At 39.4% G+C, this 27,743-nt stretch overlaps 1 protein-coding gene across 1 annotated transcript; it reads right to left on the reverse strand.

The window, feature by feature from the left end:
* Positions 1–1,470: 1,470 nt before the first annotated feature.
* Positions 1,471–27,539, reverse strand: MCHR2 (melanin concentrating hormone receptor 2). The gene is made up of 5 exons (XM_042937365.1): positions 27,358–27,539; positions 18,059–18,268; positions 10,298–10,492; positions 7,792–7,911; positions 1,471–2,028 (listed from the first exon to the last, which is right to left on the reverse strand). Exons 1-5 carry the CDS (start codon positions 27,537–27,539, stop codon positions 1,713–1,715), a joined length of 1,023 nt encoding a protein of 340 aa, XP_042793299.1. The 3' UTR covers positions 1,471–1,712.
* Positions 27,540–27,743: the final 204 nt, after the last annotated feature.

The following is a 27,743-nucleotide window of genomic DNA, read 5'->3' on the forward strand; positions in this document are numbered from 1 at the left end:
AATTATTTGATATCTATTGGAAATGCTATTAGAAAAATGTATGTTGGTTTAAAATAATTTTAGTCTTTAAAATCATAGTATATTTTGTAATAAAAAAGATGATGGAGATAAACTCTTCAACTATTTTTCAATTACCAAATGACAACATCTGTTGATGACCCATGGTTTTGGGTCTTCAGATGTCAGGGTTATTCACTGAACCCTGACTGTTGCACCATAGGAAAGTGAGAACAAAGGCCCCTGGAATTGTAGCCACGATACAGCTTTTTCTGAAGTTGTAAAGGACCGTCTAGGCTCTGGGTGTAGCTCTGCAGAGCTCAGTTACAGAACTAAAATGCCTCAATGTGACCTATATGTATCATGTTGTTTATGTGAACTTTCATCGAGATATGCGTTTATATATTCCTTTGTTTCAAAATGGTCTCTAAAAGATCTAGAACCAAATACATTGGGTTAAAAGTCATATGTCTTGACAATTGATATATAAAAATGGAAATCAGATTGTTAAAAAAGTTGGTCTCTGTGACTCTTTCATGTAAAGGGTTGAGTAAAAGTGAGTTTAAGACATTCATGGAGCAAGTGATTCTATGAATTTAGATGAAGTGGGTGGGTTTATAGATTTCATCCACAAATAAAATAGCAGTGTTTACCTTTGTTGAGAATACAGGCTTTAAAATCATTTCTTTCTTTTCTTTCTGTACAAAATGCATGTTTTATACAAACCCAAAGAAGAAAAGGTAGCTATAATGAACATGTACACATTTAAGGGCTAATTACTTTTGTACTCTTGAGCAAACATACTGTAACCTAAAGAGAATGTATCTGAGTGTATGCCTCACATCCTGAAGAATACTATTATTAAAACGCATGTACTGCTTTCTGTAATTCATAAGCATGAGAACAAAGCTAAATGCAAAAGAATATTCTTAAACCATCAACCAATTTCTTAATCAGTTCTTTTCTTATGGCACTGTAGGAGAAAGCAAATCCTCCCCCCTCCCAAATAATTGACACTCTCCAGTATGATAGTACAGGTTGCCAAGGTGTGCTTTAAAAGTACAGAAACAGGCAGACCTGGATTTTAGCCCAGCTGTTATGAAGCTGCTCAACATCAAGCCTATCATTTAACCTTTCTGAGCCTAAGTAAATTGGGTTGATACTTACCTCATGGGTTTGTTACATGTAACCTTACATATTGCATATGTTCAATACATGGTAACTGTTATGCTAACAGATGGAGCTGATTATTGAAGGCATTAGATTGAATCATATGAAATTTTGTAGATAAAAAATGGCCAAATTTAAGACTTCCTGATAAGGTTTTTCCCTCCTAGGAATCTCAAGAGCACTATTGTTGTGAAGCCAAAGTATGGATGGCAAGGCCAGATTCCTTCGTGAATTTTCAGTCAATAGTCATGGCCCTTTTATCAGTGACTAGTTTATAATATGCTGAAGTAACACCCATAACCATGGAGCTCAGGGATCTTAGACTATCCCTTTCTATACTCCCAACGTGAACAAATATTTTACATCTTACTAAAGTTAGCATATTAAACTCATTGCATTTGAATGGTTACACTTCCATTCCATGCTACTGAGAGTCACAAATACACAGGAAGGATGGACATAAGCACACTGTTTCACCTGCTCTTTCTAATAATACCAATAACATAGACAAGCCTATCTAGACTTTTGGTGATACGTGTGCTCTCCTAAAAGCTGGATTTCAAGGTATTTTCTATATTGTTGATTTCCTTCTCAGTCACTCTCCTTTGCACTTGAGGCAGGCGTTTCCGGAAATTTCCACTCAGCACGATGTAGAGAAAAGGATTAATGCTGCTGCTGGCATAGCTGAAACAGATGGAGAGATAATAACCCACATGGAAAGCCAGCGTGGGCTGCTCCATCTGTAAGTTCACCAGTTGTATCACGTGATAGGGGGCAGCACTTAAGATGAAGACTGCCACCAGCACCAGCACCATCTTTGTCAGCTTCATCACTCGTTGCTTTGGAACACCGGGATTATGACTACAAAGGAAGCATCAGGATAGACAGAACATAAACAACCATAGAAATTATGGGGCAGTGATTTCCTAGAGCTTTCATTAACAGAGATGTCATGCAGTTACCATGAGCCCCCTGATGTGTTGTGATGAGAAGAACTGATCTTTCCCCAAAGCACATAACTACAGTCTAATTGTGATACAATATCAGGCAAGTCCAGATTGGGAACATTCTATGGGATACCTGACCAGTACTCCTTAATACCCTCGAGGTCATGAAAAACAAGGAAAGAGCAGGAAACTCTCATAGACTAGAGGAGACTGGGGAGACATGACAACTAAATGCAATGTGGTATTCTGCATTGAATCCTGGGCCAGAAAGAGGCTTTAATGAAAAAACTGGAGAAATCCAATTAAGGGTAGAGTTTAGTTAGTAGTAATGTACCAATGCCATTTTCTTTGCTTGGACAAATGCATCATGGCAGGGTAGTATATTCATGGAGGAACAAAGTGAGGACTGTATAGGAACTCTGTACTATTTATGGAACTTTTCTATTAATTTAAAATTATTCCAGATAAAATTTGAAATTTCCCAAGTTTTATCATGTTATATTTAGATATTTAATAGAAATGTCCCAGGGACGTAGTTGAAGCAGATGAAAAAGCCCAGGGAATGATTAAAAAAAAAAAGCACGGCAACTGAAAATCTTTGTAAGATAATGATTCTTCTGAAGCTTCTCTGAGTAGGCACCATCATTCCTCTAATTATTTGCATTTTGAGGGGTAATTGGACAGTATGAGATTTGTTTCATAAGATGCTCTTTGCATTTCTGAGGAAAGTGCTGGGAACAAAGTGATCTGTTTTGAAGAATGGTCTTAAAAGGGCTCAAGCATCATCTCCAACTGTCAGTGTCTTAATACTCCATGTGATTCCATTTCAACTGTCTTCCCAGCTCAGCTGCCTGTGATACATTTAGAAGCTAAATTATTTTTCTATAACTGTGGCTGCTTCCCTTTTCCATTCTAAATGGGAATGCAACATTTCCAGAGAATTTCAGGAAGCTAAGTGGGAAAAAATGTCATGGGTCAATAAAACACCTAAACCTTTGGCACCAGAGTTTGCCACAGATTTTGACTCATGGTTAAATTGATCACCTATTTGACTTCCAGGGAAGATGGTGGGTTAGGAGAATCCTAAACTCACCTCATCTCACAGATACAACTAGATAACACCCATATCAGTTGTAAATAACCCAGAAAATGACCCAAAACCTGGCAGAACAGACTCTACAAAGTTAATCATAGAGAAGAGGCCACATCACAAATGGTAGGAAGGGCAAAGGTGTGGTCAGGAGCAAAACTGACATGTAAGGCTGTCCACAGGAGGGCAGGAAGCTGCAAGCATGAAGAAGGCAGAAGAGCAGAGCCTACACTAGAAATCCTAGGCAGGGGGGATCTGAACTGGGAAGACGAATCTCCACATTTGGATTTAAAACCAGAGGGGCTTAACTTCCCAAGTTTTTACAATCAGTGAGGCCTAATACCTGGAACTTTAAAAATCAGCAGGCTCATCTCTGGGAGAGTTAAAGGGCGGAAGGAAACTGAGTTCCCACCCCTAAAGAGACAGCACAACCACAGTCCCTCATAGATACAGCACAGAAGCAGCAGTTTGAAAAATATCTGTGATTTATTTATTAATCTCAGAACATGTGCTGGAGGGGCAGAAATCATTAGGAGACTTATCCAAGAATAAAAGAGCATGGACACCTGGGGAACCAGCATGAACACTCTCTACCTAGCTTGCTAAAAGTGTACCCCACCCCCACGTTCTCCTGCAGACCTGCCTCCTCCAATATGCCTTTGGCTGGAGCCCATCCAAAGCACTGCCATAAGCTTGGCAGTGTGAAAGCAGCCCTGCCAGTGGCCAGCGTCACTCCAAAATGACTCCTGTCTGGGGTGCCCGAGTGGCTCAGTCAGTTAAGTGTCTGACTTCGGTTCAGGTCATGGTCTTGTGGTTCGTGAGTTCTAGCCCAGTATCAGGCTCTGTGCTGACAGCTTAAAGCCTGGAGCCAGCTTTGGATTCTGTGTCTCCTTCTTTCTCTGTCCCTTGACCCCTCACACTCTGTCTTTCTCTCTTCAAAAAAAAAAAAACATTAAAAAATAAAACAAAAACAAAAACAAAGTGACTCTGTCCTGGAGAGAGAAGAAGATAACCACACACAGAAGTTTCACTGTGGCTCCAGCAGTGGACTGGGGGCAGACATCTGGTCTGACTATAGTCCCTGACCACCAATGAAAGCTTCTCAGGAGACAACACGGGGAGAGTCCCCTGTAGTTTGATGTTATTGCATCTCTGGCAGATGCGTGGTCTGACCCAACTCAAGCCCACAATAGCCCCATACTGATCCATTAACAATACAGGACCCAAATTCTGCCCACCACCAACAGAGAGCCATTGCAAATGACTGGACTGAAGTCAAATGCAGTTCAGCCATAATAGTAGGGCACATGCAACACACATAGGAGACACCCGTGAAGCAGCAGATTCTGATGAACAGAGAACATTGCACTGCAGGGCACTATAGAACCCCTTCTTCATTAGGACATCACTTTCAAAAGCAGGAGATGTAGCTGATTTCCCCAACACATAGAAATAGACATAGAGTGCTAGACAAGATGAGAATCAGAGGAATAGATCTCAAATGAAAGAACAAGACAAAATCACAGCAAGAGAGCCAAATGAAATGGAGATAAGCAATATGCCTGATAGAGAATTTAAAGTAATGGTTATAAAGATACTCACTGGACTTGAGAAATTACTGAAATTAAAAAAAAACAGTAGAGAGAATTAATAGCAGAATAAAGATATTTGTACTACCAAAGTGAGTATAAAATAGTAGAATAGAGGAAACAGAATAATGGATCAGTGATCGGGAAGATGGAATAATAGAAAGAAATCAAGCTTAACAGGAGAGAGAGAGAGAAAAAGAATAATAAAAAATGAGAATAGATTAAGGGAACTCAACGATGCAGTCAAGCATACAAATAACGTTTGTATTAACAGGGATCCCAGAAAGAGAAGAGAGAGAAATGGGGGCAGAAAATTTATTTAAGAGACAATAGCTGAAAATTTCTCTAATCTGAGGAAGGAAACAGACATCCAGATATAGGAGGCACAGAGAGCTCCCAACAAAATCAACCCAAGGAGATCCACACCAAGACACATAATGATTAAAATGGCAAAAACAGTGATAAAGAGAGAATTTTAAAAGCAGCAAGAGAAAAGAAAACATTTACATATAAGGGAAGTGCCATAAGGCTATCAGTTGATTTTTTAGCAGAAACCTTGCAGGCAAGAAAGGAGTGGCATGATATATCCAAAGTGCTGAAAGAAAAAGCCCCTGCAACCAAAAATGTTCTGTCCAGTGAGGCTATCATTCAGAGTAGAAGGAGAGATAAAGAATATCTCAAACAAAAGTTAAAGAAATTCATCACCTGTAAACCAACCTCCTAAGAAATATTAAAGGGGATTCTTTGAGTGTAAAGGAAAAACTGAAAGTAGGAATAAGAAAAGTAGAAAGCAGAAAGGCAGAAAAAATAAGTATATCTATAAAAATCAGCCCAGGGATTCACAAAATAAAAGAATGTAAATTATAACACCATATACCTAAAATACTGGGGAGGTGGGAATAAAAATTTAGTGCTTTTAGAATGGGTTCAAACTTAAGTGACCATCAACTTAATATAGACTGCTATATGCATAAGATGTTATATATAAACTGATGATAACCACAAATCAAAGACCCGTAATAGATATGCAAAATTTAAAAAAGAAAGGAATCCAAGTACATCATTAAAGAAAGCCATCAAACCATGAGAGAAGAGAGCAAGAGAAGAAAGGAACAAAGAAGTACAAAAACAACCATAAAATTAGAAAATGACAGTAAGTACATACCTATCAATAATTACTTTGGATGTAAGTGGACTAAATGCTCCAATCAAAGATAGGGTGACTGAATGGATAAATAAGTAACACCCATCTATATGTTGCATAGAAGAGACTCATTTCATTTCTACAGACACATGCAGATTGAAAGTGAAGGGATGGAAAAACATTTACCTTGCAAATGAAAGTACAAAGAAAGCTGGGGTAGCATTATTTATACCAGACAAAATAGACTTTAAAACAAAGACTGTAACTAGACACAAACAAGGACATTACATAATCATAAAGGGAACAATCCAATAAGATATAACGATTGTTAATATTTATGCACCCAACATCGAAGCACCCAAATACATAAAGCAACTATTAACAGACATAAAGGAAGTAATTGATTGGAATACACTGATAGGGCACTTTAACACCCTACTTACATCAATGGGTAGATCAGATAGAAAATCAACAAGGAAATAGTGGCTTTGAATGACATACTGGACCAGATGGATCTAAGATATATTCAGAACATTCCATTTTAAAAGAGTGGAAAACACATTCTTTTCAAGTGCACATGGAACATTCTCCAGAATAGGCCATAAAACAAGTTTCAACAAATTCAAAAAGATCAAAGTCATATCATACATCTTTTTCTAACCATATACTTATGAAACTAGAAATCAACCATAAGAAAAAACCTGGAAAGAGCTCAAATACATGGAGGTTAAATAACATGCTACTAAATAATGAGTGGGTCAATCAAGAAATCAAACAGGAAATAAAAAAATGTGGACACAAATAAAAATGATAACACAGTGGTCCCAAATCTTTGGGATACTAGGGCACTCAGCCAGTTAAGCATCTGTCTTTTGGTTTTGGCCCCAGGTCATGATCTCACAGTTTGTGATGATCACAGTTTGTGATCTCACAGTTTGTGAGCCCCATATCAGGCCCCAAGCTGACAGTGAAAGAGCCTGCTTGGGATTTTCTCCCTCTCTCTGTCTCTATCTCACTTCCTCTTTCTCTCTCTGTCTCTCAAACAAGTAAACTTTTTTTTTTTTTTAAAGGGGGAAAAAAACCCCAAGACTTTTAAATATAGAGAACAAACTGTTGGTTGCCAGAGAGGGTGTGGGTGGGGGGATGGGTGAAATAGGTAAAGGGGATGAAGAGGGGGTGATGTGTGGGAGATCTAGTGATCTTGTCTTTCCAAAATACAGTAATCTATTCTAAAGACAAAATTTAATATTTGTCTTAAAATCCAACATGTTATGTGTTCACTGACTTACTTAACTTGATATAGACAGTTTCAAGTAGAAAATAATTTAGATTTATTCATACAGTTTTACTGACAACTATTTTTAAAGTTTCTTCCCAAGTCTATTGTCTTAAGGTAAATCTTTGGTTTTATTCAGTCCTAATTAATCTCGTCCTAAATATTCAAGTATTAATGAGATTCTTTTCCTCCAAATTAAAAGATTAAGCACAAAATTAGAAAGTTATACATGGCATCTAGGATATTTCCATATGTACACAACTCTTCAAAGTGTACAAACAAAACATTTAAGTAACGTTGATAACAAATATAAAAATATTCTTTTAATGGTATATTGAGTTCTGTTTAGATTTTTATGAAACTATAACATTAGTATCGCAAGATTTATCACTGGGAGGTACTCAAATAGCAGCTTCAGAACATATCTTATTTCAGAAAATGCCTCATATAAACATTAATGCCCGTATGTCTAAATGTGGTATGTTTCAAGTGATTGTTGTTTAAATTTCTGTTGTGGATGTCTTAGGATCTCTGAATTGTTCTTTCAACAAATAAAACAAAATAGGGTAAATACTTACCATCTGGCATCCTTATTCTGTTGGTACATCTCCCAAGTATAGCATAAGATTAAAATATAGCATACCAAAATCAAAGGCAGAGGGAAAAAAAAAGTTGTTATTGTCAAATAAAGTGTATACCTGTAAAATGAGAGAGAGAGAAGACATGGCTGTTACATTCACATTGCCAGGAACTGGCTTTTACAGTTTATGAGGCATGATTTTCTAATTTCTCAGGGCTCAGGATAAAAGTCTTTGGGGGAAAAGTTAAGGATCTTTGCTGCTTTTATGTAGAGAAGTCTTGCTCTTCATTATTTGCCAACAATGGTGCTCATCTGTTCTCTAGCCAAGCCCAGCACTACTGAGTACAAACAGGTGAGAATACATATTATTACCATTATCTTTAGTGTTATCTACAACAATACGGAACAGCAAGTAGCATTTATTATATAGTATATGCTGATCTGAGTACTTGACATATTTTAATCCATTGAATCTGTTCAATGCCTGATTACAATTGCCATTAGTATTCTCCTGTTATAGAAGAGCAAACTAAGGCACAGAGGGGTTAAGTGGCTTGCCTGAGGGTATCCAGCTAGTAAGTAGGAGAGGTGGGATTTGAACCCACAAGAGAGTTGAGTTGCACAGCCCACCATTGTAATCAAGACCCCGATGGCCTCTCAAAGGGCCTGTTGTGAAATGAGCCAGTCTTTTCCTTGAGATCCCCTGGGGAAAATTCTCAGGTAAGCCAATTCCATTTTTGCATGGATTCCAGGTATCCTCCTGCCTGGAAGAAGCTTGGTGTTGGTGAAAGAAGGCAGCCCACACTGGGTAGGTGTGCACAGGGTGGCGCAGGGAGAGCACCTGGGAGCAGAGGGACACTGAAAGCCACACATTGGTTCCAGTCTCAGTTCACCATAAGAACTTAATTCTGGGGAGTAACAACAGAGGCTAGAACCTCAGGATTGCCCTTATGATAACCAACCAAAACCAGCAGATGCAGCTGCTGGTGCAAAATAATCATTATTATTTCTTTGACACAGGCTGAGTCCTCTAGACATCTCAGGTTGTGCTGCTCTGTTAGACAGGTTGGGGTTCATATGAATAATCTGTCAGCCACCAGTGATTAAATATCATTTCACCTTTAGATTGGCAGATGGTTTTTGTCTGTGAGTGCTGCCAGTGCTGGTGGGAGAAAATAATGAATTAACAATCACTCCTACTGATGTTGTGGTCCTCTGGAGATTTTTGTTACTGGATTTGTAGCCTTGCAAGGGCCTCTGCCTCCATCCCTCTTGGGCTGTGACTACATGACGCAGAAATGACTCACCTATTTGACAAGTGGTAGATGGGAAAAAGGAATGTTCCAAATTGACTGGAGATAATGTATGTGAAAAGCATCTAGCACAATACATAGCCTGTAGTAGGCGGTCAAAAAATTTTAGTCATAGACTCCAAGGATATATTCAAAATTTCGAACAAAAATTTTTGACTTAATTTTTCTTTTCAAATTAAAATGTGAGAAATAAGCCGTATTGGCTGCCTTGTTAGTTACCCAGAGCTGCTGTAACAAATGACTGGGTGGCTTAAAGCAACAGAAAGTTATTGTCTCAGTTGTGGAGGTAGAAGTTAAGGGGCACCTGGGTGGCTCAGTCAATTAAGTGTCCAACTCTTCATTTTAGCTCATGGCATGATCTCATGGTTGTGAGATCAAACCTCAAGTTGGGGTCTGCTGAGCGTAGAGCCTGCTTGGGATTCTCTTTTTTCCTCTCTCCCCAACTCTCTCTCTCTCTCAAAAAAAAAAAAAAAAGTATGAAATTAAGATGTTGGCAGGGTTGGGTTTTTTTTGGAGGCTCTGAGGAAGAATCTATGCCATGCCTCTCTGGTAGTTTCTGGCAATCCTTGGTGTTATTTCCCTTGTAGACACATCACTCCAGTCCCTGCCTCTGTCTTCATAGGCTCTCTCCTCTCTGTGTCTCTTCAAACCTCACTCTCCTTCTGAGGACACCAATCACTGGATTTAAGGCACACTCGAATCCAGTATGACCTCATTTAACTTGATGATATCTGCAAAGACCCTATTTCTAAATAAGGTCACATTCATAGGTACTAAGAATTAGGACTTGAATATATCTTTTGGGAGGGAGGGCAAACTTAAACCAAACTCCAGGGGCACACTGTTAAGGTTGGAATCTTGGTAACGCCTAGACCCTTTTGGAAATTTTGCCCCTCCCTTGATTTTTGCATTCCTTCTGTGTCTGGTTGCCATGGATCTTTAAAATCCATATTTAAATATACTTGTGTCCACTGAGGCTACATAATTAAACTCCAAATCTTTTTCTAAAGGTTACCCTCTCCTTAAAATCAGGCTACCAACTTGATTGTGGAAAGCAGAAAGCGAAGCGGGGAGACTGCCCCTTAGAGGATCCCCAAGGACACTGTGTGCAGCTGCCCACGTGTTGACAAGGAGGATGAAGCACTTCACAACTTAATTCAACTCTATTTTTCTTAAGTTTTAACAACCTACCGGAGTACATCGTCAGGGGATGTTAAATCAAAAGCACAACTCTCCACGCCGTCTTTAAATTTGATGACCTTCGAGTAGACCCAGACAGGCAATGCCAGAATAAAGGAAGCTGCCCAAAGGCCCAAATTGATGCGGATGGTCTTGTACCTCGTTCTCCAACTTGTAAGTCGAAATGGTTGGACGAGAGCCAAGTACCTGCAAAGCCAGTTAAGAAGGGTTTGGGAACAATCAATAAAACGCTGAGCTGCCAGGATGAAAGGTTCATGACAAGAGTAAATTATTAGTATTATTATCTTCCCTGAAGTACACCTCTATCAGGGTAAAAGAAAGTTCTATTTTTTAAGAGCTGGCTGGTACCTGTAGAGAAAACAACTCTTGACCCTGCAAGTCTGAATAAACCACTCACTGAAATAGCTGTCACTTCCCCGAACACACTGATAATGGTAAAATTCTGCCCTGTGAAAACTGTCTTTACAAAAGTGCTTCCTATGTAGGCTGGGTTCTGGAAAACTTTGCTTCTGAGCGGGGATTTCCTCCAGGGGAGAGGGGCCTTCTTCCCAGTAGGATTTACTGACATGGAGGCAGGAAGGAGGCAAGTGCACTGGCTGGTAGGAGAGTCCCCAGGCAGGATGAGGTTCTGGCCCATGGGGACAGGCATTCTGCCCAGATGACTTTCCAGTGGGGGCCCCAGGCTCTTGGAAAGCAGTCCGTGGGAATCACAGTGAGGATAAACCAACATGACTAGTGCAGACAATGCAGATTTCCAGGAATTTAGGCTGCAGGCCAAAGAGGGGAAATGGGCTAATTTCATGGGGATGGGGTTTTCTTTCTTTTCTTTTTCCTCCCCATTTTTAATTCAGAAAAAAAGCATAATCATTAATGAAGCTTGAAGTCCTGACATATTAAATATATTTGGTTCTCCAGCAAGTCCAAGAATGTTTCAGAGCCAACTGAAAGCTAAAAGGTGAGAAACAGCCTAGACCCAGAAGGAAGGTTATCTGTGAAAGCACAGTTTTGCTGGAGGTGGGGGTGTTGGAAGGCAGTATCCATACACATCAAATAAATGTAAAACATGTTCTAGTGGTTATTTAATTTTTGTAGAGCTACTTAAGATTTCTAAAAATAAAAAAAAAATTGCTTGTCCCCTGTTCTTTCAATTTTGCATGAGAGGCAGAACTTTTTAAGGGACACTTAGTTAAGGGACCCCTTGGCATTCAGGGAGACGTTTGTGGCCCAGGGTACCCCAGCTGCTCCTCTCCTGCACATTGCATCTTCATTACCTGTGGCTGAGGAGAGAAGGACCCCTCCCTCCCTCGTGTACAATCACGAGGTAGTGATTGTACAGCAGCCCAACCATCATTTTGTCTGGGATGAAAGGATAATGGAGTCATGGCATCAATAGATTAGGGAATCTTCTCTGATTGTATCTTCACCCCAACACCCTCCTTCTCCCACCTGAAAACCCCTCACTGGTTTTCCATCTCCTTTCAGATAAAATTCAGAATTCTTACCATTATTTGCCAAGTCTTTCTTCACCTGGCCCTGCCTGTCACTGAGGCTGCAGCTTGTTCCAGTCTCACTATGGCCTTCCTTTAAGCTCTCTCCCCTTTCAAGGCCAGGTGCATGCTGTCTTACTTGCCTGGAAGAATCTCCCTCTGTTTCCTCTTGCTCTTCCTTTGAGTCTCCATTTAATAGTCTGTGTGTCTCGGAGCGCCTGGGTGGCTCAGTCGGTTGAGTGTCTGTCTTCGGCTCAGGTCGTGGTCTCATGGTCTGTGGGTCTGTGGGTTTGAGCCCACATCGGGCTCTGTGTTGACAGCTCAGAGCCTGGAGCCTGCTTCAGATTTTGTCTCCCTCTCTCTCTGCCTCTCCCCAGCTTGTGTTCTTTCTCTCTCTCAATAATAAAGAAATAAACTTAAAATATTATTTAAAAAAATAGTCTGTGTGTCTCAGAGAAGCCTCCCTTGACTACTTACTCTATACAAGGGCCCATGACTATAAATGCAGATGGTGGGGGAACTCTGCTTTTCTTTCCTAGTATGTATCACTGTGTGGAAACACACATTTGCTGTGTGACTCTTCACTTAATGTCTGTCTACATCTCGGGAATGGAAGCCCCAGGAAAGCAGGAACCTTGACTATTAGTTTAATGCTCTTGTATCATTTGTATCCAGCATAGTTCCTGACCTATGGTCATACTCAATAAATATTTGTTGAATGGGGGATTTGGCTCCTACTTACTGACTTTTGATGTTCTAGAGAATATATTTACAAAAGTAGCCATCTATGAGACTTTAGGCAGCTTTCATCTGGAGGTATATACATTTAATATTTTGGATGTTTACAAAATTTTTTTGGTATTGATTTTTTAATGTACCTCTCTTTTTTTTTTTTTTTTATGAAATTTACTGTCACATTGGTTTCCATGAAACACCCAGTGCTCATCCCAACAGGTGCCCTCCTCAATGCCCATCACCCACTTTTCCCTCCCTCCCAACTTCCATCAACTCTCAGTTTATTCTCAGTTTTTAAGAGTCTCTTATGGTTTGCCTCCCTCCCTCTCTGTAACTTTTTTTCCCCCTTTCCCTCCCCTATGGTCTTCTGTTAAGTTTCTCAGGATCCACATAAGAGTGAAAACATATGGTATCTTTCTTTCTCTGTATGACTTGTTTCACTTAGCATAACACTCTCCATTTCCATCCATGTTGCTACAAAAGGCCATATTTCATTCTTTCTCATTGCCAAGTAGTATTCCACTGTGTATATAAACCACACTTTCTTTATCCACTCATCAGTTGACAGACATTTTAGGCTCTTTCCATAATTTGGCTATTGTTGAAAGTGCTGCTATAAACATTGGGGTAGAGGTGCCCCTATGCATCAGCACTCCTGTAACCCTTGGGTAAATTCCTAGCAGGGCTTTGCTGGGTCATAGGGTAGATCTATTTTTAATTTTTTGAGGAACCTCCACACTGTTATCCAGAGCGGCTGCACCAGTTTGCATTCCCACCAACAGTGCAAGAGTGTTCCCGTTTCTCCACATCCTCTCCAGCATCTATAGTCTCCTGATTTGTTCATTTTAGCCACTCTGACTGGCATGAGGTGGTATCTCAGTGTAGTTTTCATTTGTATTTCCCCGATGAGGAGTGATGCTGAGCATCTTCTCATGTTCCTCTTGGCTATCTGGATGTCTCCTTTAGAGAAGTGTCTATTCATGTCTTCTGCCCATTTCTTCACTGGATTATTTGTTTTTCGAGTGTGGAGTTTGGTGAGTTCTTTATAGATTTTGGGTACTAGTCCTTTGTCCTATATGTCATTTGCAAATATCTTTTCCCATTCCACTGGTTGCCTTTTAATTTTGTTGATTGTTTCCTTTGCCGTGCAGAAGTTTTTTTTTTATCTTCATGAGGTCCCAATAGTTCATTTTTGCTTTTAATTCCCTTGCCTTTGGGAATGTGTCGAGTGAGAAATTGCTGTGGCTGAGGTCAGAGAGGTTTTTTCCTGCTTTCTCCTCTTGGGTTTTGATGGTTTCCTGTCTCACATTCAGGTCCTTTATCCATTTTGAGTTTATTTTTGTGAATGGTGTAAGAAAGTGGTCTAGTTTCATCTGCATGTTGCTGTCCAGTTCTCCCAGCACCATTTGTTAAAGAGCCGGTCTTTTTTCCATTGGATATTCTTTCCTGCTTTGTCAAAGATTAGTTGGCCATATTTTTGTGGGTCCAATTCTGGAGTCTCTATTCTATTACATTGGTCTATGTGTCTGTTTTTGTGCCAGTACCATGCTGTCTTGATGATTACAACTTTGTAGTAGAGGCAACGTCTGGGATTGTGATGCCTCCCACTTTGGTCTTCCTTCTTCAATATTACTTTGGCTATTCGGGGTCTTTTGTGGTTCCATAAAAATTTTAGGATTGCTTGTTATAGCTTTGAGAAGAATGTTGGTGCAATTTTGATTGGGATTGCATTGAATGTGTAGATAGCTTTGGGTAGTATTGACATTTTAACAATATCCCTGATGAATATGGATGCAAAAATTCTCAATAAGATACTAACAAATCGAATTCAACACCATATAAAAAGAATTATTCACCATGATCAAGTGGGATTCATTCCTGGGCTGCAGGGCTGGTTCAATATTCACAAATCAATCAATGTGATACATCACAATGATAAAAGAAAAGATAAGAATCATATGATCCTGTCAATCGATGCAGAAAAAGCATTTGACAAAATTCAGCATTCTTTCTTAATAAAAACCCTCAAGAAAGTTGGGATAGAAGGAACATACTTAAATATCCTAAAAGGCATTTATGAAAAGCCCACAGCTAACATCATCCTCAATGGGGAAAAACAGAGCTTTTTCCCTGAGATCAGGAACACGACAGGGATGTCCACTCTCACTGCTGTTGTTTCACAGAGTGTTGGAAGTTCTAGCATCAGCAATCAGACAACAAAAGGAAATCAAAGTCATCAAAATTGGCAAAGATGAAGTCAAGCTTTCAGTTTTTGAAGATGACATGATATTATACATGGAAAACCGGATAGAGTCCACCAAAAGTCTGCTAGAATTGATACATGAATTCAGCATAGTCACAGGATACAAAATTAATGTACAGAAATCAGTTGCATTCTTATACACTAATAATGAAGCAACAGAAAGGCAAATAAAGAAACTGATCCCATTCACAATTGCACCAAGAATCATAAAATACCTAGGAATAAACCTAACCAAAGATGTAAAAGATCTGTATGCTGAAAACTATAGAAAGTTTATGAAGGAAATTGAAGAAGATATAAAGAAATGGAAAAAAATTCTGTGCTCATGGATTGGAAGAATAAATATGGGTGTTGTTTGGAAGTAGGAACCTACTATTGAAATATTCCACACACCTGTAGTTATTATTAATCAGAGAAAGAAGGAGAGAAATTATCAAATGCATTTGAAATTTCTGATCTGTTAAATTGGCAATACTTGAATGGCTTAAATGTTCCCTGCTTGCATGTGCATATGTATGTGCTTTCTCTCTCTCAAAAAATAAATAAACATTTAAAATGACTTAAATGTGTAAGTGATAAGGCTTATTCTTGGCACTGACATGGCCAATGCCATGGTTATGGCCTTGCAAAGAAAACTCCATTTCTGTTTTACAAAATCTCAGATTTTGTTGAAGTTTTATGCATTTAGTACAGTTGGAACCATAAGAAATGCCAAGAAGGAAAAGGTTCAGTTTTACAGACTCTTAATTTCTCTCTGGCCATGTAATCTCTAGAGTGAGGACAGAGAGAAGGGTAAGTATTCAAGTGCCTTAATTCTAAAATAAAATTTTAGCATACTGTGTCCATTAGACTAAAAAAGTGACATTAAGGGGTGCCTGGGTGCCTCGGTCAGTTTAGTGTCAACTCTTGGTTTTGGCTTAGGTCATGATCTCATGGTCATGAAATTGAGCCCCATGTTGGGCTCTGTGCTGAGCGTGGAGCCGGCTTGGGATTGTCTTTCTCTCTCTCTCTCTGCCCCTCACCACTTGCTCTCTCTCTCTCTCACTCTCTAAGTAAACATTAAAAAAAGAATGAAAAAATTAAAAAGTGACATTCATATATATGACACACATGCACATGTACACATACACTCACAGAAAAGAACCGGTGAACATTAGGGAATGTATACAGTTGGTCTGTTCCAGTGCAGACCACGTCCATTCACTTTATTTGCAGTAAGAGGTTTACAGAAGAGGTACAATTTCCTTTCTTTAAAGAAAAAGCCAAAAACTCTCCTGCCTTCAGGGTACAGGGTCTGAATAGGCTTTTATTATCTCTGAGAATGGGATTATGATTGGTAATACCTGTGCTTATGACTGGTAATACCTGTGCTTTAGATTGCTTTCTTTCAGTGGGCCTGTCCTCTGCTGCACCCTCACCCTGCGTTGGAACAGCGGCCAAGCTCACCAGGCTTTACCCAAGACATTGTCAGCAATGGCTGGCATCAGATGAACCAAACAGACCTACATTGATTTTTTTTTTAAATTTTTTTTTTTAACGTTTATTTATTTTTGAGACAGAGAGAGACAGAGCATGAATGGGGGAGGAGCAGAGAGAGAGGGAGACACAGAATCGGAAGCAGGCTCCAGGCTCTGGGCCATCAGCCCAGAGCCCGACTGGGGCTCGAACTCACGGACCGTGAGATCGTGACCTGAGCTGAAGTCGGACGCCCAACCGACTGAGCCACCCAGGCGCCCCCCTACATTGATTTTTAAATGTGCTGTTAATTATAAATTGAGAAGCACAATCTATATTTTGAGAATTCTTTTGCAGAAATGCAGTAGGATATAAAAAATGCATTAAACATCACCATCATTATTCATGTCTGAATAATGATCCACTGAATGATTTCTATGAACCTCACTATTCCTTTGTTTTTTCATTTGAAAAACTGATCATCACATCCTCACCCCAAAGACACACATGGAGTGGAAAAAGAGGCAGAGCTCAGGAAGAGGTCCTGGAAGGACCCAGGGAAATTTAACATAGCACTCAAGACTGACAGTCATTCATTTGTCAGTATTTTTTGAGCACCTATATGCCAGGCACTGTCACATAGACACTTGGGATTTATTAGTGATCAAAGACCCTGACTTCATGGAATTTACATTTGAGGGGTAGGGGAAACTGAACAATAAACAGTACACACACACATCCAAACAAAAAGCAAATTATACTATATAATATATTGGAAACAAAGGAGAAAGAAAAAGTAGATCAGAGCAAGAGGGGGTCAAGTATGCTGGGTTGGGGTAGGTATGGGAAGAAGGTGGATGGAGATTTTAAGTGAGTTGTTCTCTGAGACCATTCCTGTTTTGCATGTTACTGTATCTTTAGGGCTTGTTTCTATTTGGGGAATGTTGCTAAGACCTAGTCTGGAGGTCCTTGCATCTAGATATTGCAGGGACATCCTAGCTTGCCTGCTTCCTGAAGAGGTCAGATGATAAAGTTGTTATGAGCCATCTGCCATCTCTAGAGACAGCTTGGAACTGGGCTCCACCACTCCCTGGCTCCATAAGTACTCACCATCACTGTCATCTCCTCGAATAACATTAGCTTATATGGTTGGTGAATATGGCTATGGTACATTCCAGGTCACAGTCTAATGCATTTCTAATGATGTTAATTAAATATCAGCATTTGTGTTAACTCATATAATGATGGGTGTAAAAGATGTAAAATATGGTCTTCCTGGTACTGCAATGTCTCTTCATAGCTATCCAGGAGCCCAAATTTATTTCCCAGATTCCTTCAAACTGCCAGGTGATAACAAGAGTCTGTGAGACATTGAACATACCAAAAATAGCCCTGGACAGAGAGTAAGGAGACATACTTCAGTTCTCAGTTCTGCCATTGACTTCCTGTGTGCCTTCAGAAAATACCCTCACTTCTTGGGGCCTCAGTTTCCTTAATGCAAGAATGATGGGGGGCACTCATTCTTGTTTCTAACATTTCATGATTTCAAGATATTTTTTATCTTGCAGTGAATTAGAAATAATACTGAAGTAAAGAATGAATAGGAAAAAGATTTTAGTGTTTTAAAATTTCCATTAAAAATATAATTCTATGAAAGTTGGAAAAAATATTCTGAAGTCCTACAATGAAATAAGCAAAGTAAGAGGAACTTTGCTGTTACAAACCAGCAGATGTTGCTTAAACTGGGATAAACATGGGAAAGCACAAGCATTTCTGAATTATGTTAAGTCATTTCAGAGTTTCATCACTTACCTGTCCACACTCATTACAGTCATGATGGAAGCACAGGCAAACTGGTTGCAAGTATCCAGGGATGTGATAATGGTGCAGAGAGGCCCCCCAAACACCCACTCTCCTCCCCGTGCCCACTGATGAATAAGAAAAGGCATTCCAATGATGTGGACCAGATCAGCCACAGCCAGGTTGCAGATATAAATGTCAGGAATAGTTTTTTTCCTGGACCTGAAAGAAAAGCAGGGAAACTGAGGATTGATACTGAAATTATGCACCTTGTTCAATTTATGCCACCTGTTACAAATTTTTAATTGTCTAAATGAATTTTAAAAGAAATTAAAGGAAAACCTACACAAATTCATGTATGAATGTCTAGTCTTGTGTGTACTTAAACATTTTGAACTATATACCTGATAACTTTCTGTGGTGGCTTAAAGATATGTCCACAAATTCTTTGATACTGCTTTCAAAAGATGGAGCCTAATTATCTCCTTTTGAGTGTGGTTAAACTTAGTAACCAACTGTTCACAAATGGAATATGGTGGAAATGACAATGTGTGACATAAGAGCATACAGGCATTATAGGCTTTCTCCTTGCTCTCTCTTGGATCACTTTCTCCGGGGTAGCCAGCTACCATCTTGGGAGGATACTCAAGCAACTCTGGAGAGATCCACATGGAGAGGAACTGAGGCCCCCTGCCTACAACCAGCATCAGTCTTCCAGGTATGTGAGTAGGCTACTTTGGAAGTAGATGCTTCAGCTCCCACCAAGATGACTGTTGCCTTGGAGAACAGCTAACTGCAACTTTATGAGAAACCCTGAGCCAGAGCCACCCAGCTAAGCTGCTTCTGGATTCTTGACGCTTGAAACTGTGTGGGATAATAAATGTTGATTGTTTCAAACCACTAAGTTTTGGGGGGTAATTTCTACATAGAAACAAATTATACCAGTTCCAAGCTCCATCAGGCAAAAGGCTTACTCCTTACTTACCCCTGCCACCAAAAACAGCTGAACAGGGAAAATAAGTGGTTTGCATTATACAATGCATTTTTTTTCCCCACTGAAGCTTAAGTCATATATTAACAGATCATTGTTAAAAAGTTTCAACCATTACTTAGAAATATTCCAATAATATCTAACCCAATAGCAAAGACTATGAATTAAGATCATGAAATCCAGACAGTGTGGAGAAGAAATCTGAAGAGTAAACTGTTAGAGGGCATGGAGAATAATCTCATGACCCCTGCTGGGGGGAGTGCATTCGATACTGTCTAGATGTGGCTCTCTTCTCTGTAGGCAAAAGAATTTTCTAAGGGCAGAAATTTAAATTTAAAATTTAGTTGGTTCCATGGGACACCTGGGTGGCTCAGTCAGTTAAGGCTCTGACTCTTGATTTTGGCTCAGGTCATGATCTCACAGTTCATGAGATGGAGCCCCATATCGGACTCCAAGCTGATGGCACAAGAGCCTGCTTGGGATTCTCTCTCCCTCTCTCTGCCCCTCCCATATGTGTGTGCATTCTCTTGCTCTCAAAATAAATAAAATAAACATTGAAAAAATTCATTTGGTCCCTATCTTCAAGGTGTTAGGACATTCAGTAATAAAAAGGTAACATCTTTATTTGGGAGATGCTATTCATTACTTCAACAAAGATTTTATTGAGCACCAATTATGTATCAGGCATCATATTGTGCTCTGGGGCTGCAAAGCTAAATAATCTATAACCTCTAACATCAAGGAGCTTGTAGTCTAGATGTGTATACATGAAGATCACTGCAGTGTGGTGAGAGAAAGCTAGAGCAAGCTCAAGGAGCACACAAAAGGGGCCCCTGCACCCTCCCCTGGAGACAGTCAAAGCAGATTTCTTGGCAGAAGTGGCATCTGAACTGAGGACAAATAAGACTGTACAGAGCACATAAAAATTAGCCCTAAGATTATGCCACAATTGCTAGTTCATTCTGAATACACGGCTTTGCTCTGTGGTTTGGAAGCTAATGTGTGTCTTTATTATCCATGAGCTGAAAATTCTACAGCCTGTGAACTTTATTTCTAAGCCATAAAATCCTTGTGTGCAACAAATCAGAGAGGGTGCTTTCTCCAGATCCTGGCAAGCACACACTGTGTGGGAAGTTACTGCCATCGAATACTTACTCAGCAACCGCACTTGGGGCATGGTTGATGACACTATAAAGCATGTTGGTTCCCTGTCCCCAGCAGGTTGGTGACTCATATCAGAAAGATCCAGAATGAGAAGAGATTTGAGGAAAAGATGATGTCAACCAAAAGATCAGCCAAGTGACTGTCCTTGGTCTCTCATCCTCTGTCCTCACCAGGCCACAGGCAGTGGGAGATGGGGAGGGGACAGGGGAGGAGAATAGCTCCCAGAGGTCAGGTAGAAAGAGTTCCACATTAAAAAAACAAAAAACAAAAAACAAAGCAAAACACCATAAAATCCCCCATAAATTTTAGCCTATAAACAGATGTTATTTCCACTTGAATTAGGATATAAACTCTAAGTGGTTGCTTAGGGTCTAATTGCAGCAATTAGATTCACAGCCCTTGCTCTTCTCTAGACAGGTACCCATCATCAACTGATAATGAATTATGGTAGTACCATTGTGGAGGACAGTGCAAGCCATTAAGTGGCAATTAAAATGAATTAAATAAAGTGTTTCTAGGTGATATTCTGTATAGAAAAAGAGAATTCTGAAGCAAATGATGATCTGGGCAAAAGATGATAGATAGGGCAATAAAAATAACACATTATATTTATCGTTGCTTTCTGTGGTAAGAGTGACAGCATAGAAATTTTTAAAAAATTGAGGAGAAATTGTAAAATTTCTACCTATACAACTTGCATTCTTTTTTTTTAGGTCTAACTCATCTCCAGATTTTCTGTTGCCAGACTTCATTAAATTTCTGTCATGACTCAAACATTTAAAATAAAAAATGTAGACTAGTGATCCTTTTAGCTAACATGTTTTCCATATGGTTAACATGGCCGTATCTAATGCTCACTAATTTGGAGAATGATAAAATAAATTATGGTATTGCACAGTACCTTACAATAAATTATGTAGTTGTTACAAATCATAGTTTGCGAGAATATTTAATCAAAAGGGAAACATACTGATTAAGTAAAAAAGTCCCAATTATGTATATAGCATACATTTATTTAACATTTAAATAATTTATTTCAACATTTGTTTAGAAATATGCTGGAATCATGCCAAGTGATTACAATGATTATCTACTGGATAATAGTAGTATAACTATTATTTGTGTTTAAACAGTAGTATGACTGTTAATAACATGTTTACATTTTATGGTCATAAATAACAACATATGCTATGGATTAAATAAAACACATAACACCACACATGCGGGAGGCTGCTTTGCTGATCAACTTGCTTTCAAATCCTTTTCCCACTCTTCTCCAGCTTTGTTCCTAGGTGTCCTTGCCAACTGGCTTTTGGTTGGTTTTGGCCAGTAGGAAGCACTGTTGGAGGGAAATTGGAGGGTGGGAGGAGAGGAGGGGTCAAGGCATTTTCTTATCCTTTTAAGCTATTGGCGTCTCTGGCAGTGGCTGCACATCTTCCATGGCCCCATCTTCCTCCTATAGCCTCAATTCCGTTATCCCAGATCCCTGGGGCTACAGTTCCCACGAGGCAGTCTAGATTCTCGGGGTCTATAAAACTACCTATTTTCTTTTCTCCATCCAGCTCAGGGCTGGGAGAGGGGTGGTGGTGTTAGGGTGGGAGATGGTGGTAGGACATGGTAGAAGCTTCCTGATTTTTAAAAATTTTATTTATTTTATTTTTAAATGTTTATTTATTTTGAGAGAGATTAAGAGCTAGCAGGGGAAGGGCAGAGAGAAAGAGAGAGAGAGAGAAAGAGAGAGAGAGAGAGAGAGAGAGAGAGAGAATCCAAGCAGGTTCCATGCTGTCAGTGCAGAGCCTGACTCAGGGCTTGATTCCAGGACCCTGGGATCATGACCTAAGCCAAAATCAAGAGTTGGATGCTCAACTGACTGAGCCACCCAGGTATCCCCAAAGCTTCCTGCTTTTGTGTATCTTCGGGTTGATGTCTGACATTTAACTCTAGTTGAATTAAATCCCACTTATGGAAAAACCCCAATGTATTAGTAGTGATTTTGTGAAGCACTGTGATGAGAAGAATTCTGAATCTTTGCACGGTCACTACTTACAGGACAGATCTGTGCACAGATTAGAGATGACTGGTATGAATGGGAGAGTTTGGAATGGGAGAGTAGAATGACATACTTGCCAATGCTGCTCTAGATACATAGTGGGATACAGTTGAAAGAGAACCTAACTGGCAATTCCATTTTCATTTCTATGCCCTCCTTATGTCCTAGGAAAAGACATTCAACCCCTTTAGATTCCAGAGTTTTCTTGGCTCATTGGACCATTGCAATGAGGCTCTTCCAACAACTTTCCACGTCGGGTGAACAGATGTGGCTGAAAGGTTCTATAGCATCTGAAATATAGGATATGTGTGCAGCAAGAGTATGGTTAACTCCAACAAGAACTTACATATGGCTGACACTCTGAGAACAGCTGAGGGCTGGGTCAGAGGGAACCAGTAGTTATGATTTAAGCTGGGTAGAAAAAATGAAGGGGTCTTATTCTAACTTTTTAATCTTCCTGTCTGTTTTAGCAACTGGTATTCCACCATTAGATCATTTGTGTTCCTGGGGCACCTGGGTGGCTCAGTGGGTTCAGCGTCAGACTTTGGCTCAGGTCATGATCTCTTGTGAGTTTGAACCCTACATTGGGCTCACTGCTGTCAGTGTAGAGCCTGCTTTGGATCCTCTGTCCCCCTTCTCTCTCTGCCCCTTCCCCACTCATGTGCATGTGCTCTTGCTCTCTCTCAAAAATAAATAAAAATTAAAAAAAGAGTATTAGATTCTTAATATTGCTTCAGGTTAATGTACTGACCCTCTTGTAATCTCTGTATAAAATGTAGATACCACTGGGAGGGCTAAAAGTAAGGTGTTTCAGAATTCATGATTTAGTATGAATTCATTGACTTGACAGTGTCAGGGAATGACAGAACAAGGACTTTTTATTTATCAGGAAACAGGGCATCCCTTAGAGAGTCTCTGCCAGTAGACTGTCAGTCGACAGGTGAAAGATGTGTTCAGGAGGTGGGGGTAGGGATCTGATGGAGAAGAACATCCTCCCCTTTATGGAAGTAGCTTCCCAGGGCCCACTATGACTGTGGAGCAGAGTTGTGTAATGGGATTGAGTTCACTAGTCTCCCACTGAAGAATAAAAGGGGGAAATGATTGTGTTATAATTGGCCCAGTTTCCCTCCTACATTTTCTAATCTGGCTTTCTTTTGACCTGCTGTGAATTTAAAGTGTGACCAACTGGTAATGATCTGGCTTCACTACTTTATAGTCACCTTCCTAATGCACAATTTGCTTCTTACTCTTTAAAATGGCCACATAGAACCTCTTATTCTGGAAACTCCATATTTCTTAAACTTATTTTTTTTCTTATATGTTTTTAGTCTTCCTTTGGCAAAGTCAGAAGTTAGTTCATTTCTTGTTTCCTAGTATCGCTAATGATCTTACTGACTTTCAGTTCTGTTCATCCTCTCCTGATACAAATATTCATCATAAATGGAAAAGTCACTAAATCTTCTTTAAATGTATCTACTTCTCCTTATTTTTAGTGTAATCTTAATATTTTAATTAAGCCACCCATCTGTTAAGAAGGTAACAAATAAAAGATCATGGCAAGGCATGATGAAAATATTAATACAAATTGCCTTAAAATTTTTGGAGAGCAATTTTCCAAAAACAAAGTGTTAGATAAATTCCAAGCCAAAAAAAAATTAAAATTAATTTACTTTCAAATGATTTTTGAAAGACTAATACATTTTTGGACAGCAATTTACAAAGAAAAATATTAAAGTCCTACTAATAAAAATTAAAATTAAGTTGCTCCCAAATTTTTTTTGAAAGATTAAAAGATTCATCTTAAAAGCTCCATTAACGTATCTTCTCACATATTATCTATAAAATGGTAATGATAAGAAGAAAGAACAGATTTTTCACAACCATTGCAAATAAATTGGTCAGTATGATGGCTCAGGTTTTCTTTTTTTTTCCAGTTAAATGATTACTTGCTTTATGTTGAGAATCTGTTTCCAGGAATTATAGCTCAAGTACTGACTTTTAGAAGAGTTCACATTCCACATTTATTCTTTTTTCCAGCTTTGTCTCCAGCTAAGTAGATAAGATCAGACCATTGTCTATTGGTGTAATTAGAGGGGAACCAAGAATTTTTTCCAGCCCCAAATATCTCTTCAACAGCTTGTCACAGGGCCTGAAATCTAACACTGAAGAGTCTCTGCATATAAAAATTGCCTGTAAAAAATGCAACCATTTCTGTAGGGCCAACACATGATAACTTGATTTCTCACCTGTGGGGCTCTATGGATGTGAGACATCCTATATGTATCTCCGGGAGAGGACAGTAAAGATCCTGAGGGGTATGAGGGAAGATAGAAGGAGAAGTGGGCAGGAGCAACAGGCAAACAGGGGAGAGCGAGAAACATTCCCGTTTCTGACTATAAACTCTCTACTTGGCACTATTGCTTCCTTGATGCTTCCGGAGAATATCTGATTACTTCTGTTTTCCTTCCTGGAACTTAATATTTGAAGCATCTTTTTTTTTTTTTTCCACTTGATTGTTTTTAATGTCTTGTATTATTTTTCAAATTATTTTATGTGTTTAAATTAGCTTTTCTGCTAGTCTTTGAACTTTTTAGAGTCAGATGCTACCGCATTTCTTTGGTATTTGTATAACAGTGCTGGGTTTGCAATAGGTATTAGCAATATGTATTGAGTTGAACTACTTACAGCACTTAAAAAATTATTTTAAAATGCTTGATGTTCACAAATGGCTTTACAGGACACAATAAGAAATGCTTGAATTCATTAAGAGTAGAATTCTAATATACCAAATAAATCTTCAATTATGGATGGTGTAAATACCGTTGATGTGCTACACTTAACTGCAGAGATAATGACAATAAAAATTTGAGAGGTGCCTGGGTGGCTCCGTTGGTAAACATCTGACCCTTGATTTCGGCTCAGGTCATGATCTTGCAGTTCATGAGTTCAAGCCCTGTGTCAGGCTCCACACTGCTGACAGTGCCGAACCTGCTTGGGATTCTCTCTGTCTCCCTCTCTCTCTGTCCCTTCCCTACTTGCACTCTCTCTCTCACTCTCTCTCTCAAAATAAGTAAATAAAGTTTAAAAAAAAGGCAATCATTAAAAAAAAAATTGCAAGTGGGCTGGCTGATAAGAAGCCACCTGGGGAATGTGACCAGTTATGAACTTTCTCCGGAATAGTGAAAGTCATCTGCATCACCATCCTCTGGGTTGCTTTTGCTCTTAATTGATTCTGTGAAAATTCTTCTATGTACATAGTAAATCCAACCATCTTTCTAGTTTTGGTGACTTGTTTATATGTTTTCATTTATTTTTTAATATTTATTCATTTTTGAAAGAGAGAGCGCGAGCAGAGGAGGGGCAGAGAGAGAGGAAGATAGAATCCACAGCAGACTCCAGGCTTTGAGCTGTCAGCACAGAGCCCAGTGGGGCTCAAACTCACAAGCCTCGAGATCATGACCTGAGCTGAAGTTGGATGCTCAACTGACTGAGCCACCCAGCAGCCCCTTTTGGTTTTATTTATATATATATATTTACAGCACCCGAGTTGGGTGAGGGGCAGAGGGAGAGAGAGAGAGAATCTTAAACAGGTCCACACTCAGCATGGAGCCCGACACGGCGCTCCATTCATGGCCCTGGGAACATGGCCTGAGCCAAAATCAAGAGTCAGATGCTCAACTAACTGAGCCACCCAGGCTTCTCTGCTTGTTTTTATTAATGTGGAGAAAATAACCTAGAATTTGGAATCTGAGTTCATGGGAATTCTGGATCTTGGGATCTGAGTTCAATGCCAGGACTGTCACTAACTGTGTGATGCTGGGCAAGTTATTTTCTCTCCTAAGTCTCTTTGCCTAAATGGGTATAGTAATTGTACTGCTATTTTGGATTAAGTGGGTTTACAACTGTGCTTTGTAAGTGTAATATGCTACACAAAAGATTGGTGTAATTATATGTTAATATGCTGAAAACACTATTATTAAGTGTTACTCTCAAAAGTGTTTTCTTATATAGGAACATGGACAATTTTTTTTATGGTGGTTATAAGCATGATTGGAGACCAGGATAATTAAATTTAACATCTTATATTGATTAAAAGAAGTAAAACTTAAATGTGAAAATAATCAGGATAGCAAAAATATCAAGTAGTGATGGGGCACATGTACACGAACTCTGAATCCTTGTGTCAAAACCCATAGGAAATAAGTAACCTATTCCTATTTTCCAGGCTGAACCTTATGCCCTGGGTTTGAGAGGAACGAGGAAATTACCTGAAGGAGGTGGGAGATGAGAAGCAAAGGCAGGAGGTACTAGGGAGCAGATATCTCTCAGTTTGGCCTACATGGGGATAGTCTACACTGAAGGGAAGAGCCTACCATCTATGACTGCCTGAATCTTTGGGTGATCAGGTAGAGTATCTCTCTTGCTCAAATGAGTGAAAAAGAGTCTCTTTCATCAACCGACCAGGGCAACTTGTTAGGATAACTCTTATTGCCAGAAAATAGAATGGTTGCATTGAAGTTTTATTCCATGCCTGGGCTCCACCTCTAGAGATTCTGAATTAGTTAGTCTAGGATGAAACTATGTATTAAGTTTTTTTTTTAAGGTTATTTATTTTGAAAGAGGGAGGGAATGAGGGAGAGAGAGAGAGAGAGAGAGAGAGAGGGAGAATGAGCAGGGGAGGGTCAGAGAGAGAGGATCCCAAGCAGGCTCCATGATGTCAGCATGGAGCCCGACATGGGGATTGAACCCATGAACCAGGAGATTATGATCTGAGCTGAAACCAAGAGTCAGATGCTTAACTGACTGAGGCACTCAGGCGCCCCTGTATTAAGATTTTTAAAAGCTCCTCAGGTGATCTGATATGGTGCTAAGATTGAGAAAATTCCCTAACCCAGCAGGAAGCATTGGCTTAGGTCTTTTCATTTTGAGTTTTACAACTCAGATGTTACTTAATACATGATGAAAATATCTGTAGAATCCTGTTTAATTATCTTAACCAAATATTTCCAAACCAATTTCATTAAGAAAAATCCTATAGAGGGAAAGAGATTCATTTAGGGAGTATAGAATGTGCCTAAATTACAGAAAAGAATAAGAAGATCTTACCTTATTATAGTGAATACAATGAGGATGTTGCCAACCAGCCCCAGTGAACAGATAACCCCAATCATAGAAGGGAGGATAATTGTATCCACAATGCTGAGGGTTTGATAAGCAATCTCTTTATTGCAGGATTTGTTCAAAAGTTCAGCAGAGGTGTTCCAACAGGATGAATAAAGTGAATTCATTGTTCATGAATTTCCAGTGGTTAAAGCTGTGAAGGAATAGGACGTGATTTATTTAATGAATTGTTGAGGCAGTTCCGTGAACACAGCTTTTCTTTAACTTAATTTAAAAAAATTTATTGGGGCCTTCTTTGCAACAAGAATTGATGCACCATAAGATTTCAGGTGAATATTACTACTCCCTGTCCATAATGGCCTCACAGATTA

The sequence above is a fragment of the Panthera leo genome, chromosome B2 (assembly GCF_018350215.1).
Source record: "Panthera leo isolate Ple1 chromosome B2, P.leo_Ple1_pat1.1, whole genome shotgun sequence".
NCBI lineage: Eukaryota > Metazoa > Chordata > Mammalia > Carnivora > Felidae > Panthera > Panthera leo.

Bases quoted from the DNA above. Each gene is read 5' to 3' on its own strand.
- MCHR2 (XM_042937365.1), bottom strand. From the start codon at position 27,539: ATGAATTCACTTTATTCATCCTGTTGGAACACCTCTGCTGAACTTTTG. The intron at 18,269-27,357 runs GTAAGATCTTCT...CTTTTCTTTCAG, and splicing joins ATTGTATTCACTATAATAAG to GTCCAGGAAAAAAACTATTC. The intron at 2,029-7,791 runs GTAAGTATTTAC...CTTCCTTTGTAG, and splicing joins CAGAATAAGGATGCCAGATG to TCATAATCCCGGTGTTCCAA.